Source organism: Salmo salar, chromosome ssa12 (assembly GCF_905237065.1).
Source record: "Salmo salar chromosome ssa12, Ssal_v3.1, whole genome shotgun sequence".
Taxonomy (NCBI): Eukaryota; Metazoa; Chordata; class Actinopteri; order Salmoniformes; family Salmonidae; genus Salmo; species Salmo salar.
In genome coordinates, this window is record NC_059453.1 from 17,025,092 (window position 1) to 17,041,085 (window position 15,994).

General features: G+C 48.1%; 1 protein-coding gene across 1 annotated transcript; it reads left to right on the top strand.

Moving 5' to 3' along the window:
* The first annotated feature begins 370 nt into the window (after positions 1 to 370).
* LOC106564314 (uncharacterized) lies at positions 371 to 15,361 on the top strand. The gene is made up of 15 exons (XM_045690890.1): positions 371 to 602; positions 808 to 834; positions 1,184 to 1,465; positions 1,732 to 2,043; positions 2,613 to 2,881; positions 8,697 to 8,843; positions 9,224 to 9,391; positions 11,862 to 12,013; positions 12,179 to 12,248; positions 12,369 to 12,466; positions 12,765 to 12,951; positions 13,077 to 13,207; positions 13,414 to 13,569; positions 13,774 to 13,852; positions 14,042 to 15,361. Exons 1-15 carry the CDS (start codon positions 563 to 565, stop codon positions 14,252 to 14,254), a joined length of 2,331 nt encoding a protein of 776 aa, XP_045546846.1. The 5' UTR covers positions 371 to 562; the 3' UTR covers positions 14,255 to 15,361.
* Positions 15,362 to 15,994: the final 633 nt, after the last annotated feature.

A 15,994-nucleotide genomic window follows, 5' to 3' on the forward strand; every position in this document is an offset into this window, starting at 1 on the left:
TCATAGTGTGTTGTCTAGATGGACAGTATAGTTGTAGTAGGTTAGTAGTCACAGTGTGTTGTCTAGATAGACAGTATAGTTGTAGTAGGTTAGTAGTCATAGTGTGTTGTCTAGATGGACAGTATAGTTGTAGTAGGTTAGTAGTCATAGTGTGTTGTCTAGATGGACAGTATAGTTGTAGTAGGTTAGTAGTCATAGTGTGTTGTCTAGATAGACAGTATAGTTGTAGTTGTAGTAGGTTAGTAGTCATAGTGTGTTGTCTAGATGGACAGTATAGTTGTAGTAGGTTAGTAGTCATAGTGTGTTGTCTAGATGGACAGTATAGTTGTAGTAGGTTAGTAGTCATAGTGTGTTGTCTAGATAGACAGTATAGTTGTAGTTGTAGTAGGTTAGTAGTCATAGTGTGTTGTCTAGACAGTGTAGTTGAAACTTTTTGATGAGAGACGCACATACTCACGTTATCTCTCTCTAGCATGTGGTGGACCGTGCAACACCCTGAAACACACACACACACATGACACGTATACAGACTACATGCTTCGGATGAAGACCGAACCTGGGTATGAAGAAAAAACAAGAATTATGTTTATTGCCTGTTTTAGGTGAGTCAGTGAAACAATTTTGTATTCATTTTTTAAACAAAGTTATACCCTGGCCCTAGATCTGCTTGTGGCTCTTACCGACTCCATTGCTGTTACTGTCAAGCCAAACATGGCAATGCCATAAGGAGACTAGGACCCAGGCTAACATAGTACAGTTGACAAGTGTCCAGTACTAAAGTATTTCTGTTGGTTTGTTCTCTTCCAGTTGTGGACTGTCTAGTGTCCATAATGGGTATGTATTCAAATTGTTCCATTTTTCTGTTTTCCAATTACATTCAATTAAAAGTTGTATCTCACATATGACTCTTTTCACAGTCTATTATATTCCTCCATATGATTCAATGAGTTTCACATCCATACTAAACTCTCCAACTGCTTGACAGCACCGTTCTAAAGAACCTAAACAAATCTAAAACCATGTTTCTGAGCTCTGTGGCCCACTTCCTAGCTCTGGGCTGAAGTTTCCTCTAGGTACAGATCTAGGATCTGCTTCCCCAACCCTAACCTTAGCCATTAAGGAAATGCAAAACTGACCCGAGATCAGCATCTTGAGGCTACTTCAACCTACTCCCTCTCTGCAGGTGGTTCACCTCTCCCTAGCCCTATTCTGATTGGTCCAGACAAGGCCTACCTAAACTCCAAGGTAGTGTTCCAATGTAGGTCACCTGGGTCTCCTCCACCAAACACATACGAGCTCCTGAAGGACGGTAACCACCTGGTTGCCACGAGCAACGGCCTCCAAGACGACCAATCGGCTACGTTCTTCCTGAAGATCTCTGTGACGTCAGAAGGATCGTACCACTGCAGGGTGACAGCAGGTGGAAACATGGGCCTCAGTGGAACAGTCCGCCTGCAAGTAGTTAGTGAGTAGAAGGGTGTGTGTGTGTGTGTGTGTGTGTGTGTGTGTGTGTGTGTGTGTGTGTGTGTGTGTGTGTGTGTGTGTGTGTGTGTGTGTGTAAAGAGGGGGATGGACTGTGTGTGTGTTAACTAGACTTGTGTGTGCTTACAAGTAAGTGGTAGAGCTGTTTCAGTGGAATCGATAATTTCACAGCTAAATGCTTTCACCCATCCCCATCCTCCTGTCCTCCATCCCCTCTCCTCTATCCCCCTCTCCTCCACCCCACCTCAGTCCCTGTCTCAGGCACTATGGTGACCTCTGACCCCGATCCTCCCATTCTCTACGAGGGGTTGCGGCTCACTCTCACCTGTGATGTCACCAAGGGCTCCCACCTATCCTACACCTGGTTCTACAACAGACAGGAAGTGCCATCATCTCCAACCTCACCTTTGACCCCGCTTCTGCTCTGGCCGGTGGGGAACACGCTGGTGGTGGAGAGGGTCACAACAAAGCATGCTGGGAATTATTCGTGCATTGCCGGGACCAGGATGCAGACCAACAGCAGGTTCTCCAGCAGCAGAGAGGTCACGGTCAGGGTCAAAGGTACAACTGCAGAGTTTAAAAGTCGAAAGTTAATGTCACAACCACAACCATACTGGACCTGGGGAATGGCGATCACAGAGACTATTTACACAGAGAACATATAAAATGTTAACCGTGTCAAACGTTTTGCTCTCTTTTATCTCTCTCTCTTCCTTTCCCTTTCTCGCCCTCCTTTCTCTCCCCCCTTTTTCTGTCCCCCTCTGTCTCTTTCCTCCTTTCTCTCTGCCCTCCTATCTCTCTCTCTCTCTCTCTCTCTCTCGATCTCTCTCTTTATCTCTCTCTCTTCCTTTCCCTTTCTCACCCTCCTTTCTCTCCCCCCTATTTATGTCCCCCTCTGTCTCTCTCTTCCTTTCTCTCTGCCCTACTATCTCTCTCTCTCTCTCTCTCAATCTATCTCTCTCTATCTCTCTCTCTCTTCCTTTCTCACCCTCCTTTCTCTCCCCCCTATTTCTGCCCCCCTCTGTCTCTCTCTTCCTTTCTCTCTGCCCTACTATCTCTCTCTCTCTCTCTCTCTCTCTCTCTCTCTCTCTCTCTCTCGATCTCTCTCTTTATCTCTCTCTCTCCCTCAGCCTACCTCTCCGTACCCCAAATATCCTTCACCATCTCCAAAGAGGGTTCGAGTTACCACGGCAATGTGACCTGCAGGTCGTCAAGGGGAACCCCTCCCGTGACCTTCTACCTCTTCCTTGACGACAAGGAGGTGGGTTCCGACGTGGCAACGGAGTCGCTGGTTGCCTGGTTCCCCATTGCCATGGTTCCCGGGCGTGACATGGGCGCGGTGCGGTGTACAGTGGAGAGTGATGCACAGAGACTGACCAGCAGACCCCTGACTCTGGTAGTGGGTACGGGCTAAACCTATGTGTGTGTGTGTGTGTGTGTATTGTAGTATTCCATGTGTTTCCTGCATGTGTTTATGTCATGATAGCTGTATGAGTATTGACTGTGTTTATGTCATGGTAGCTGTATGAATGTTGACTGTTTTTATGTCATGATAGCTGTATGAGTGTCGACTGTGGCCATCGCTCCCTCGCTCTCCCCCTTCCCATCCCTTCCTCCTTCTCATTCCTTCCTTCCGCCCTCCCTCCCCCTCTCCCCCTTCCCATCCCTTCCTCCTTCCTATCCCTCCCTCCCTCCTTCTCCTTCCCATCCCTCCCTCCCCTTCCCTTCCCATCACTTCCTCCTTCTCCTTCCTTCCTCCCTCCCTCCCTCCCTCCCTCCCTCCCTCCCTCCCTCCCTCCCTCCCTCCCTCCCTCCCTCCTCCCTCCCTCCCTCCCTCCCTCCCTCCCTCCCTCCCTCCCTCCCTCCCTCCCCCCCCCTCCCTCCCTCCCCCTCCTCCCTCCCTCCTCCCTCCCCCTCCCTCCCTCCCTCCTCCCTCCCTCCCTCCCTCCCCCCTCCCTCCCCCTCCCTCCCTCCCTCCCTCCCTCCCTCCCTCCCTCCCTCCCTCCCTCCCTCCCTCCCTCCCTCCCTCCCTCCCTCCCTCCCTCCCTCCCTCCTCCCTCCCTCCCTCCCTCCCTCCCTCCCCCCCTCCCTCCCTCCCTCCTCCCTCCCTCCCTCCCTCCCTGTATGGTTCCCAATGTATAAAAAGGAGATTTTAATGTTGCACCTACAAATGTCCATAGAGTATATCACTTTTTTATGATATATATTTTGGGAAAATACAACCTTTTATCATAACTGTTCTTTCTCTTTTCAGACCCTTGAGATCACAATATAACCGACGTGATGAAATAAAACCCAACTTTAGACCGACGGGTTCCTCACAAAATAATCCTTCAATGTAATTTTATCCAACAAACTATTATAACCTTTTTTTTCAAACACTTCAGCCCATTTTTCAGATTGAAGTGTTATATTTTCAAAACTCTTACAACAAAACTCAGAACACTTGTAATGTCCCCTGTCTTATGTTCAGAACCTTTGTTTTAACATTCATTTGTGCTGAACACATCTTTCACCCGAGTCATACCATGACAACACTTTGTTTAGTTACCAATCAATCAGATAACGACAGGCTCACCAGTTAGTCATTTTAACTACCGTTTAATCCAATAGCAAAAATACAAGATACATACAAACTGTCCTTTTTGAAGTGCTGAATAGATAGAAGAGTATATGGTAAATATCATTTTCCGTACAGTATTGGGCCATAACTTGACATGCACAATTGTTTTTGAAAACCCTATTTTGTTGTATCCAATTGTGAGCATGTTGAGACGTATGTCAGTCTTACAGTTTCATCATCCTTACGATAATGAACTGACGAAATTCAAGCAAGGGTTGCCTTCCAGAAAGACACCAGAGATTGTAACATTCTCTGTTTCACGGAAACATGGCTCTCTTGGGATATGTTGTCGGAATCGGTTCAGCCACCGGGCTTCTTCATGCATCGCGCCGACAGAAAAACTCCTCTCTGGGAAGAGGAAGGGCGGGGGTGTATGCTTCATGATTAACAACTCATGATGTAATCATAACAACATACAGCAACTCAAGTCCTTCTGCTCACCTGACCTACAATTCCTTACAATCAAATGCCGGCCATATTACCTCCCAAGAGAATTCTCGTCAGTTATCATCACAGCTGTGTACATTCCCCCTCAAGCAGACACCACGACGGCCCTCAAGGAACTTCACTGGACTGGAAACTGGAAACCATATATCCTGATGCTGCATTTATTTTAGCTGGGGATTTTAACAAAGCAAATTTGACAACAAGCTACCTAAATTCTTCCAGCATATTGATTGCAGTACTCGCAGGGGTAATACACTCGACCACTGCTACTCTAACTTCCGCGATGCACACAAAGCCCTACCCCGCCATCCCTTCGGCAAATCCGACCACGACGCCATCTTGCTCCTACCGTCTTATAGGTAGAAACTCAAACAGGATGTACCAGTGACTAGAACCATTCAACGCTGGTCTGACCAATCGGAATCCATGCTTCAAGATTGTTTGATCACGCGGACTAGGATATGTTCCGGTCAGCCTCAGAGAACAACATCGATCTATACGCTGACTTTGTGAGTGAGTTTATAAGGAAGTGCATTGGAGATGTTGTACCCACTGTGACTATTAAAATCTACCCTAACCAGAAACCGTGGATGGATGGCGGCATTCGTGCAAAACTGAAAGCGTGAACCACCGCCTTTAACCTCTCTGGGCTAGGTGGGACGTTAGCGTTCCACTCTATTCAACAGCCAGTGGAATCGCGTGGCGCAAAATGCAAATACCTCAAAAATGCTATAACTTCAATTTCTCAAACATATGACTATTTTACACCATTTGAAAGATAAGACTCTCGTTAATCCAACCACGTTGTCCGATTTCAAAAAGGCTTTACAGCGAAAGCAAAACATTAGATTATGTCAGGAGAGTACCCAGCCAAAAATAATCCCACAGCCATTTTCAAAGCAAGAATATATGTCACAAAAACCCAAACCACAGCTAAATGCAGCACTAACCTTTGATGATCTTCATCAGATGACACTTCTAGGACATTATGTTATACAATACATGCATGTTTTGTTCAATCAAGTTCATATTTATATAAAAAACCAGCTTTTTACATTAGCATGTGATGTTCAGAACTAGCATACCCACCGAAAACCTCTGGTGAATTTACAAAATTACTCATGATAAACGTTGACAAAATACATAACAATTATTTTAAGAATTATAGATACAGAACTCCTTTATGCAAACGCTATGTCAGATTTTAAAATAGCTTTTCGGCGAAAGCACATTTTGCAATATTCTGAGTACATAACTCAGCCATCACGGCTAGCTAATTTGACACCCACCAAGTTTGGGGCAACCTAAACTCAGAATTACTATTAAAAAAATTGGATTACCTTTGCTGTTCTTCGTCAGAATGCACTCCCAGGACTTCTACTTCAACAACAAATGTTGTTTTGGTTCCAAATAATCCATAGTTATATCCAAATACCGCCGTTTTGTTTGGGTAACGCGCAAGCGCATTTTGTGACAAAAAATGTCAAAATATTCCATTACCGTACTTGTTTAAAATTAATTTTTAATGCTATTTTTCTCGTAAAATAGCGATAATATTCCAACCGGACAACGTTGTATTCATTCAAAGCGGAAAAGAAAAAAATGGTGAGGTCTCGTGAACGTGCATCTCCAGTCTCACTGTCCCCAGGCAGTCCACTTACAAACTCTGCTGCTGTACTTTGCCCAGAGACAGGAGACGCGTCATTCCGCTTTCTGAAGGCTTTAGAGAGCCAATGGAAGCCTTAGAAAGTGTCACGTAACAGCACAGATGCTGTAATTTCGATAGAGATGCAACAGAAGGACTACAAATTGTCAGACAGGCCACTTCCTGCATGGAATCTTCTCAGGTTTTTGCCTGCCATATGAGTTCTGTTATACTCACAGACACCATTCAAACAGTTTTAGAAACTTTAGAGTGTTTTCTATCCAAATCTACTAATTATATGCATATTCTAGTTTCTGGGCAAGAGTAGTAACCAGATTAAATCGGGTACGTTTTTTATCCGGCCGTGAAAATACTGCCCCCTATCCCAGACAGGTTAACCATAGAAAGAGGTCTGTGAATATGGCTGAATATAAACAGTGTAGTTATTCCCTCCGCAAGGCAATCAAACAAGCGAAATGCCAGTACAGGGACAAAGTTGAGTTGCAATTCAACGGCTCAGACATAAGACGTATGTGGCAGGGTCTACAGGAAATCATGGACTACAAAAGAAAACCAGCCACGTCACGGACACCGACGTCACACTTCCAGACAAACTAAACACCTTCTTTGCCCGCTTTGAGGATATACAGTGCCACCGTTGAGGCCCGCTATCAAGGACAGTGCCCCCCCTTTCCTTTTAAGTGGCCGACGTGAGTAAAACATTTAAACGTGTTAACCCTCGCAAGGCTGCTGGCCCAGACGGCATCCTTAGCCACGTCCTCAGAGCATGCGCAGACCAGCTGGCTGGTGTGTTTACGGACATATTCAATTGCTCCCTGTCCCAGTCTGCTGTCCCCACATGCTTCAAGATGGCCACCATTGTTCCTGTACCCAAGAAGGCAAAGATAACTGAACAAAATGACTACTGCCACATAGCACTCAATTCTGTCATCATGACGTGCTGAGAGACTAGTCAAGGATCATATCACCTCCACCTTACCGGCCACCCTAGACCCAATTCAGTTTCCATACCGCCCCAACAGGTCCACAGACAATGCAATTGCCATCACACTGCACACTGCCCTATCCCATCTGAACAAGGGGAATACCTATGAAAGAATGCTGTTCACTTACTACAGCTCAGCATTCAACACCATAGTACCCTCCAAGCTCATCATCAAGCTGGAGGCCCTGGGTCTCAACCCCTGTGCAATTGGGTCCTGGACTTTCTGACGGGCCGCCCCCAGGTAGTGAAGGTAGGAAACAACATCTCCACTTCGCTGACCGTCAACACTGGGGCCCCACAAGGGTGTTTGCTCAGCCCTCTCCTGTACTCCCTGTTCACCCATGACTGCGTGGCTATGCACGCATCCAACTCAATCATCAAGTTTGCAGATGACACAACAGTAGTGGGCTTGATTACCAACAACAATGAGACGGCCTACAGGGAGGGGGTGAGGGCACTCGGAGTGTAGTGTCAGGAAAACAACTTCTCACTCAACATCAACAAAACAAACGAGATGATCATGGGCTTCAGGAAACAGCAGAGGGAGCATCCCCCAATCCACATCGTAAGGACAGCAGTGGAGAAGGTGGAAAGTTTTAAGTTCCTCGGTGTACACATCACAGACAAACTGAAATGGTCCACCCACACAGACAGTGTGGTGAAAAAGGTGCAACAGCGCCTCTTCAACCTCAGGAGGCTGAAGAAATTTGACTTGTCATCCAACACCCTGACAAACTTTTACAGATGCACAATCGAGAGCATCCTGTCGGGCTGTATCACATCCTGGTACAGCAACTGCGCCGCCCTCAACCGCAAGGCTCTCCAGAGGGTGTACAACTCATCACCGGGGCAAACTACCTGCCCTCCATGACACCTACAGCATTCGATGTCACAGGAAAGCCAAAAAGATCATCAAGGACATCAACCACCTGAGCCACTGCCTGTTCACACTGCTACCATCCAGAAGGTGAGGTCAGCACAGGTGCATCAAAGCTGGGACCGAGAGACTGAAAAACAGCTTCTATCTCAAGGCCAAACAGCTTCTATCTCAAGGCCAACAGCAATCACTAACTCAGAGAGGCTGCTGCCTACATTGAGACCCAATCACTGGCCACTTTAACAATGGTTCACTAGTCACTTTAAACAATGCCACTTTAAATAATGCCAGTTTAATAATGTTTACATATCTTACATTACTCATATAATATGTGTCATGACGTTGGCCTGTGGGTAAGTTGCCCACCCCTGCGGAGTAGCCCATGCCTCCACCAATCAAATGCTTTTACATTTGTAAGGAATAGTGAAGGAGTGCACACTTCAGGAGGAAGGAGAGATAAAGGAGAGGTAAAGGAGAGATTATTGGGACGCAGCCAAAGATAGGCAGTTAAAGATGTGTCCACAGGGAGGACACAGTAGGGTTTATTTAGCGAAAGCTACTGGGCCAAAGTTGTAAAGTCTGTTTTTTTACCATTCTCATCACCTCTTTTAAACAGGACGGTTGTAGGCTACAAGCACACGTGGTTGCTAGGCAACCGCTACAACATCCACATGAGCTACAAGGTGTTCTGTGGGTGGGACTTCTGTATCCAAGACCCCGAGGTCGCCGACCTCAAACTCAGCTTCATCGGAACGAACTGAAGGTTAGGGGTGGTAGTCTATGTCTTTCAACTAACTTTATCCTCATATCTCTCTCTCTCTCTTTTCTCTCTCTCTCTCTCTCTCTCTCTCTCTCTCTCTCTCTCTCTCTCTCTCTATTATGATTGTTCTGTATCCCTTCCTCTGTCTTTCTCTTTCACAAAGTGAGTTCACACAGACTACCTCTCTCTCCCTCTCCCCTCCCCCTCCCTCTCCCCCCTCCCCTCCCTCTCCCCTCCCCTCCCTCTCCCTCTCCCCTCCCTCCCTCCCTCCCTCCCCTCCCTCTCCCCTCTCCCCTCCCCTCCCTCTCCCCTCTCCCCTCCCTCTCCCTCTCCCTCCCTCCCTCCCCCTCCCTCTCCCCTCTCCCTCCCCCCTCCCTCCCCAGTTATACTTAGAAGAGGAGAGGTTCCAACAGCGGGAGGCCAGGAGGACGTTGGGTCAGTGGGCACGGCTCTACTTCCTGCGAGGGCTGCTCCACTTCCTGGTCCTGGTTCTACTGGGCGGAGCCTTCTGTCTCATCTACTATGCCACCAAAGCCTCACAGGCTGAGAGGGTGTGTGTGTGTTAGTTATAGATTTAAACAGGCTGAGAGGGTGTGTGTGTGTTAGTTATAGATTTAAACAGGCTGAGAGGGTGTGTGTGTGTTAGTTATAGATTTAAACAGGCTGAGAGGGTGTGTGTGTGTTAGTTATAGATTTAAACAGGCTGAGAGGGTGTGTGTGTGTTAGTTATAGATTTAAACAGGCTGAGAGGGTGTGTGTGTGTTAGTTATAGATTTAAACAGGCTGAGAGGGTGTGTGTGTGTTAGTTATAGATTTAAACAGGCTGAGAGGGTGTGTGTGTGTTAGTTATAGATTTAAACAGGCTGAGAGGGTGTGTGTGTGTTAGTTATAGATTTAAACAGGCTGAGAGGGTGTGTGTGTGTTAGTTATAGATTTAAACAGGCTGAGAGGGTGTGTGTGTGTTAGTTATAGATTTAAACAGGCTGAGAGGGTGTGTGTGTGTTAGTTATAGATTTAAACAGGCTGAGAGGGTGTGTGTGTGTTAGTTATAGATTTAAACAGGCTGAGAGGGTGTGTGTGTGTTAGTTATAGATTTAAACAGGCTGAGAGGGTGTGTGTGTGTTAGTTATAGATTTAAACAGGCTGAGAGGGTGTGTGTGTGTTAGTTATAGATTTAAACAGGCTGAGAGGGTGTGTGTGTGTTAGTTATAGATTTAAACAGGCTGAGAGGGTGTGTGTGTGTTAGTTATAGATTTAAACAGGCTGAGAGGGTGTGTGTGTGTTAGTTATAGATTTAAACAGGCTGAGAGGGTGTGTGTGTGTTAGTTATAGATTTAAACAGGCTGAGAGGGTGTGTGTGTGTTAGTTATAGATTTAAACAGGCTGAGAGGGTGTGTGTGTGTGTGTGTTAGTTATAGATTTATAGATTCTCTTCCCCTCCCCGTCTCTCCCCCCCTCCCCGTCTCTCTCCCCCTCCTGCTCAACCCCCCGTCCCCGTCTCTCCCCCTCCCCGTCTCTCTCCCCCCTCCCCGTCTCTCCCCCTCCCCGTCTCTCTCCCCCCTCCCCGTCTCTCCCCCTCCCCGTCTCTCACCCTCCCCGTCTCTCCCCCTCCCCGTCTCTCTCCCTCCCCGTCTCTCTCCCCCCTCCCCGTCTCTCCCCCTCCCCGTCTCTCCCCCTCCCCGTCTCTCTCCCCTCCCCGTCTCTCTCCCCCCTCCCCGTCTCCCCCCTCCCCGTCTCTCTCCCCCTCCCCGTCTCCCCCCTCCCCCGTCTCTCTCCCCCTCCCCGTCTCTCCCCCTCCCCGTCTCTCTCCCCCTCCCCGTCTCTCCCCCCTCCCCGTCTCTCCCCCCTCCCCGTCTCTCTCCCCCTCCCCGTCTCTCCCCCCTCCCCGTCTCTCTCCCCCGGGATTCTCTTCCCCTCCCCGTCTCTCACCCCTCCCCGTCTCTCTCCCCCTCCTGCTCAACCCCCCGCCCCGTCTCTCTCCCCCTCCCCGTCTCTCTCCCCTCCCCGTCTCTCCCCCCTCCCCGTCTCTCTCCCCCTCCCCGTCTCTCTCCCCCTCCCCGTCTCTCCCCCCTCCCCGTCTCTCTCCCCTCCCCGTCTCTCCCCCCTCCCCGTCTCTCCCCCGCTCCCCGTCTCTCTCCCCCTCCCCGTCTCTCTCCCCCTCCCCATCTCTCCCCCCCTCCCCGTCTCTCCCCTCCCCGTCTCTCCCCCCTCCCCGTCTCTCTCCCCCACCCCGTCTCTCCCCCCTCCCCGTCTCTCTCCCCCTCCCCGTCTCTCCCCCCTCCCCGTCTCTCTCCCCCACCCCGTCTCTCTCCCCCTCCCCGTCTCTCCCCCCTCCCCGTCTCTCCCCTCCTCCCCGTCTCTCTCCCCCTCCCCGTCTCTCCCCCCTCCCCGTCTCTCCCCCTCCCCGTCTCTCTCCCCTCCCCGTCTCTCCCCCCTCCCCGTCTCTCTCCCCCCTCCCCGTCTCCCCCTCCCCTCCCCGTCTCTCCCCCCCTCCCCGTCTCTCTCCCCTCCCCGTCTCTCCCCCCCTCCCCGTCTCTCCCCCGCTCCCCGTCTCTCTCCCCCTCCCCGTCTCTCCCCCCTCCCCGTCTCTCTCCCCGCCCCGTCTCTCTCCCCCTCCCCGTCTCTCCCCCCTCCCCGTCTCTCTCCCCCGCCCCGTCTCTCCCCCCTCCCCGTCTCTCTCCCCTCCCCGTCTCTCCCCCCCCTCCCCGTCTCTCCCCCCGCCCCGTCTCTCTCCCCTCCCCGTCTCTCCCCCTCCCCGTCTCTCCCCTCCTCCCCGTCTCTCTCCCCTCCCCGTCTCTCTCCCGCTCCCTGTCTCTCCCCCCTCCCCGTCTCTCTCCCCCGCCCCGTCTCTCTCCCCCTCCCCGTCTCTCCCCCTCCCCGTCTCTCTCCCACTCCCCGTCTCTCTCCCCCTCCCCGTCTCTCCCCCCCTCCCCCTCTCTCCCCTCCCCGTCTCTCCCCCCTCCCCGTCTCTCCCCCCTCCCCGTCTCTCTCCCCCGCCCCGTCTCTCTCCCCCTCTCTCAGAGTGGAAACGATTTGATCCTCACGGTGCTTCTCCAGTACCTTCCTCCCATCGTCATCACCCTGGTCAACTTCTTCCTGCCTCACGTCTTCCGCCATATCTCTTCCTTCGAGGATTACTCCATCACCACCCAGGTCAATGCTACCCTCGTCAGGTAGGAGCATAAATGTCCAATCTTTATTGGTACACCAAATCATCATCATCATCATCAATAAATAAATATTGATAATCACTGAAGTTCTCTCTTCATCATCTTAATTCTTAAAATTTCTCCTTCTCCTCCTCCTCCTGCTCCTACTCCTCCTATTCTTGCCCCCAGGAGTATCTTCCTGAAGTTGGCCAGTCTGGGGATGTATCTCTTCTTCCTCTTCCAAAACAGCCAACAGGAAGTGAGTTATAACGACTAACCATTGTTGACAACTACAGATCATATTGACATATTGACAGACCTTTGGCACTAAATGGGCTTCATCTACGGTAAATGGACGTTATATTCTGTGTGTCCTCAGTGTTGGGAGAATCAGTTTGGTAAAGAGATGTACAAGCTCGCTGTGTTCGATTTCCTCGCCTGTTTCTGCAACACCTTCTTCATCGCCTATCCTAGAAAGTAAGTTCATATTCTGAAGGAGTATTTCTGATGAAAACTTATTTGGCCCAATGGAACAGAGCACTTGTGGAACCCTCGCCTTCACCTGTCCAATCATCTCAGATCAGTTCATACTGCAGCCAGTTTTGGGGTCCAGCAACTGTCAACTCAACAACTTAGCTGTCGCATCAAGGGATCCAAACCTCTTGACAAGGTTGCCAGGTGTTGGGTTGCTACAATACTTTAACTATGTAATGTGTGTTTTGGATGTTTTCTAGCAGTATCGTTCATCTTGTCGTCCCTTCATCCCTCCTCGCAGGTGGTTGGTGGACAGGTACCCATCGTCTTGGCTGGCGCGGTTGTCGGGGAAACAGCATTTCCTGATCCCGTTCAATGTTCTAGACCTGGTGTACAGTCAGACGGTCACCTGGGTAGGACTGTTCTACTGTCCCATGCTGCCATTTATAGAGACAGTCAAACTGATGGCCATTTTTTACATCAAGAAGGTGAGTGTTGTTGTTATTTACATAACTCTTTCTCTCAACAAATCATCTCTCACTGTTTCATTTCTCACTTCTGCCTTGCTCTCTCTCCCTCTCTCTCCCCCTCATCCCCCTCCTCCTCCTCCCAGTTGACAGTTCTCCAGTGCTGTGTTCCAGCCCGGAGAATGTTCCGTGCCTCCAGTTCTTCAGTTCTGTTCCACTTCATGTTACTACTGGGTCTCATCATGGCAGTCATCACCCTCGGAAGTAACCTACACAAGTAAGACCTCCCTCCTCTCTTTCTCTTCTCTTTCACTCCTGTTTCACTCTAGTAGAATCACCCTCCACCAGTAATTCTGAAAGAAATACAAACGGATCATAAATTACTCCTCTGGTTCCTTGAGTCTGATTCCTCTCAAGGTTTCTTCCTATCCGCAAAGCACTGTACTTGTTCTCTCCTCGATTTCCCCTTTGCCCCCCCCCCAGGTTCAAACCTTCTTCCAGCTGTGGTCCTTTTGTGGGCAGCGCTACAGTGTTTAATGTAACAGCTGTGTGTGTGGACAGTCTACCAGGACCGGCCAAGTCCACCCTGAGATACCTGTCCTCAGAGGCCTTCGTTCTGCCGGTGATACTGGCGCAGATGTAGGTGATATAGATCATATACACATACCGGCCTGCCACCCACTGCTACTGGCTCAGAGGTGCAATAGGTGAAATAGAACCTGACTCCTCTCATAGATACTGTTTCTTACAGATCATAGAAATTAAATGAATAGAACATGACAAGTACCTGTTGCCATGGATGTAAATGTTACAGATCGTATATCATCTTACCATTTTCCCCAGTGTTGTCCTGACCTCCTTTGAGTCGCGGAGGAGAGCCAATGGAAAAGCAATCGAGAGACTGAAGGACATGCTGGTGATGGTAGGTTACCTACTGATAACATTATTAGTTAAGCCTAATCCAGCTGCTGAGGATAGGTTTGTGTCTTCATAGTAAGACAGTTCAAATATTGCAATACATTCATTCTCATTCTCTCTCTTTCTCTCTCTCTCTCTCTCTCTCTCTCTCTTTCTTTCTCTGTCTCTCTCTTTGTCTGTTTTGCTCCCACAGAGCACCTCAGATAAGCATTTTCTGCTGAAGCAGCACACTCTCTCACTCAGACGCCAGAAGAAAACCTTCAAGGCCTCCACCACTGTTTCAGGCACTAGAGAGGGCAGCCCTCCCACCATGAAAGGCCCCTCAGCAGGCATTGGAGAGGACAGCCATATCGCTCAACTGAAGGACCCCTCTGCACAGCCTACAGGCGATGACAGCCCATCATAAAGATAGATAGAGGACTCTAGTGCCCAAAAGCCAGTTTTAGCATGTGCAGAGACATTCGGGATTTTCACCCTTCTGAAGTAGTCAACTGAGTGGAACTACCTATGGTTTAAGGAACATTACATTTACATTTTAGTCATTTAGCAGACGCTCTTATCCAGAGCGACTTACAGTAGTGAATGCATACATTTCATTTCATACATTTTTTTTTTCTGTGCTGGCCCCCCGTGGGAAATGTTCATGATTCCATCCAGGTCATCAGGAGGGTTCAACCAAAGAATTATACTCGTGAGGAAACATTCCATAACTGCAGGTAGCTGTAAATTGCCAACCTTGGCTTTATACCTGTTCAAACGATACACTCTAGGTGGCAGTATGTACCCTTTCAGTTTGTTTACCAACTCATAGAAGTAGTAGAAGAAGAAAATTAACTACTTCGAAATGAAGATTGCCTCAATGGCTCTTCCCATGCTACCACAGACGCCCTATTGGGACAGATACAATGTTGTGTTCTCTAACTATCTCTATGCAGCCCAGAGAGATAGAAATAGAGCCCACCAGCTATCATTGTGTCAAATGCACCCTCTATCCAACTCTATGGAGCAGACATAGCCAAATGGCACCCTATTCCATATTTAGTGCACAAAAGTAGCAGTAGATGTGACCTTTGAGCTTTTTGTCACTCCCTAACATTCAGGGTGTATTGCTCTGGGCTGTACCTAAATGTCATATACAGTATTAAGAACAACAAGAGTAAAGTTACAGTACTAGTGTTACTGTACTGATGTGTTTAGTGGCTATGATGCAGTTGTAAAAACTTAACTCTCAGGTATGTGGTATCATTGGGGATGATGTTGCTATATAGGCTGTACTTGTAAACAGCGTTAAGGACAGAGTACTACTAGTGTGTACTGTTAGAATACTGATGTGTTTAATGGTTTTAAATATACATGTAAAAGCTCTTACTATGAAGTAGATGTTGTTTCTGCAAAAGCTTGAGTTTTTTTTTTATACATTTTTTATATTTGATCAAATATTGTTTTCAAAATGTGAACTTCTATGAATGAAGTTATAAAAAAGCTTCTATTAAAAGGTTATGTTGTTATGTCATTCACTTAACCGTGTCTGTGAATTTAGCCTGTTGTATTAGTTGTAGTCATAGTGTGTTGTCTAGATGGACAGTATAGTTGTAGTAGGTTAGTAGTCATAGTGTGTTGTCTAGATAGACAGTATAGTTGTAGTAGGTTAGTAGTCATAGTGTGTTGTCTAGATAGACAGTATAGTTGTAGTTGTAGTAGGTTAGTAGCCATAGTGTGTTGTCTAGATACACAGTATAGTTGTAGTAGGTTAGTAGTCATAGTGTGTTGTCTAGATAGACAGTATAGTTGTAGTTGTAGTAGGTTAGTAGTCATAGTGTGTTGTCTAGATGGACAGTATAGTTGTAGTAGGTTAGTAGTCATAGTGTGTTGTCTAGATGGACAGTATAGTTGTAGTAGGTTAGTAGTCATAGTGTGTTGTCTAGATAGACAGTATAGTTGTAGTAGGTTAGTAGTCATAGTGTGTTGTCTAGATAGACAGTATAGTTGTAGTTGTAGTAGGTTAGTAGTCATAGTGTGTTGTCTAGATAGACAGTATAGTTGTAGTTGTAGTAGGTTAGTAGTCATAGTGTGTTGTCTAGATAGACAGTATAGTTGTAGTAGGTTAGTAGTCATAGTGTGTTGTCTAGATAGACAGTATAGTTGT

Excerpts from the sequence above, each read along its gene's own strand:
- LOC106564314 (XM_045690890.1), top strand. The coding sequence starts at position 563 with ATGAAGAAAAAACAAGAATTATGTTTATTGCCTGTTTTAG. Across the intron at positions 12,467-12,764 it reads TTCATCGCCTATCCTAGAAA|GTGGTTGGTGGACAGGTACC; the intron begins GTAAGTTCATAT and ends CCCTCCTCGCAG. Across the intron at positions 13,208-13,413 it reads CTCGGAAGTAACCTACACAA|GTTCAAACCTTCTTCCAGCT; the intron begins GTAAGACCTCCC and ends CCCCCCCCCCAG.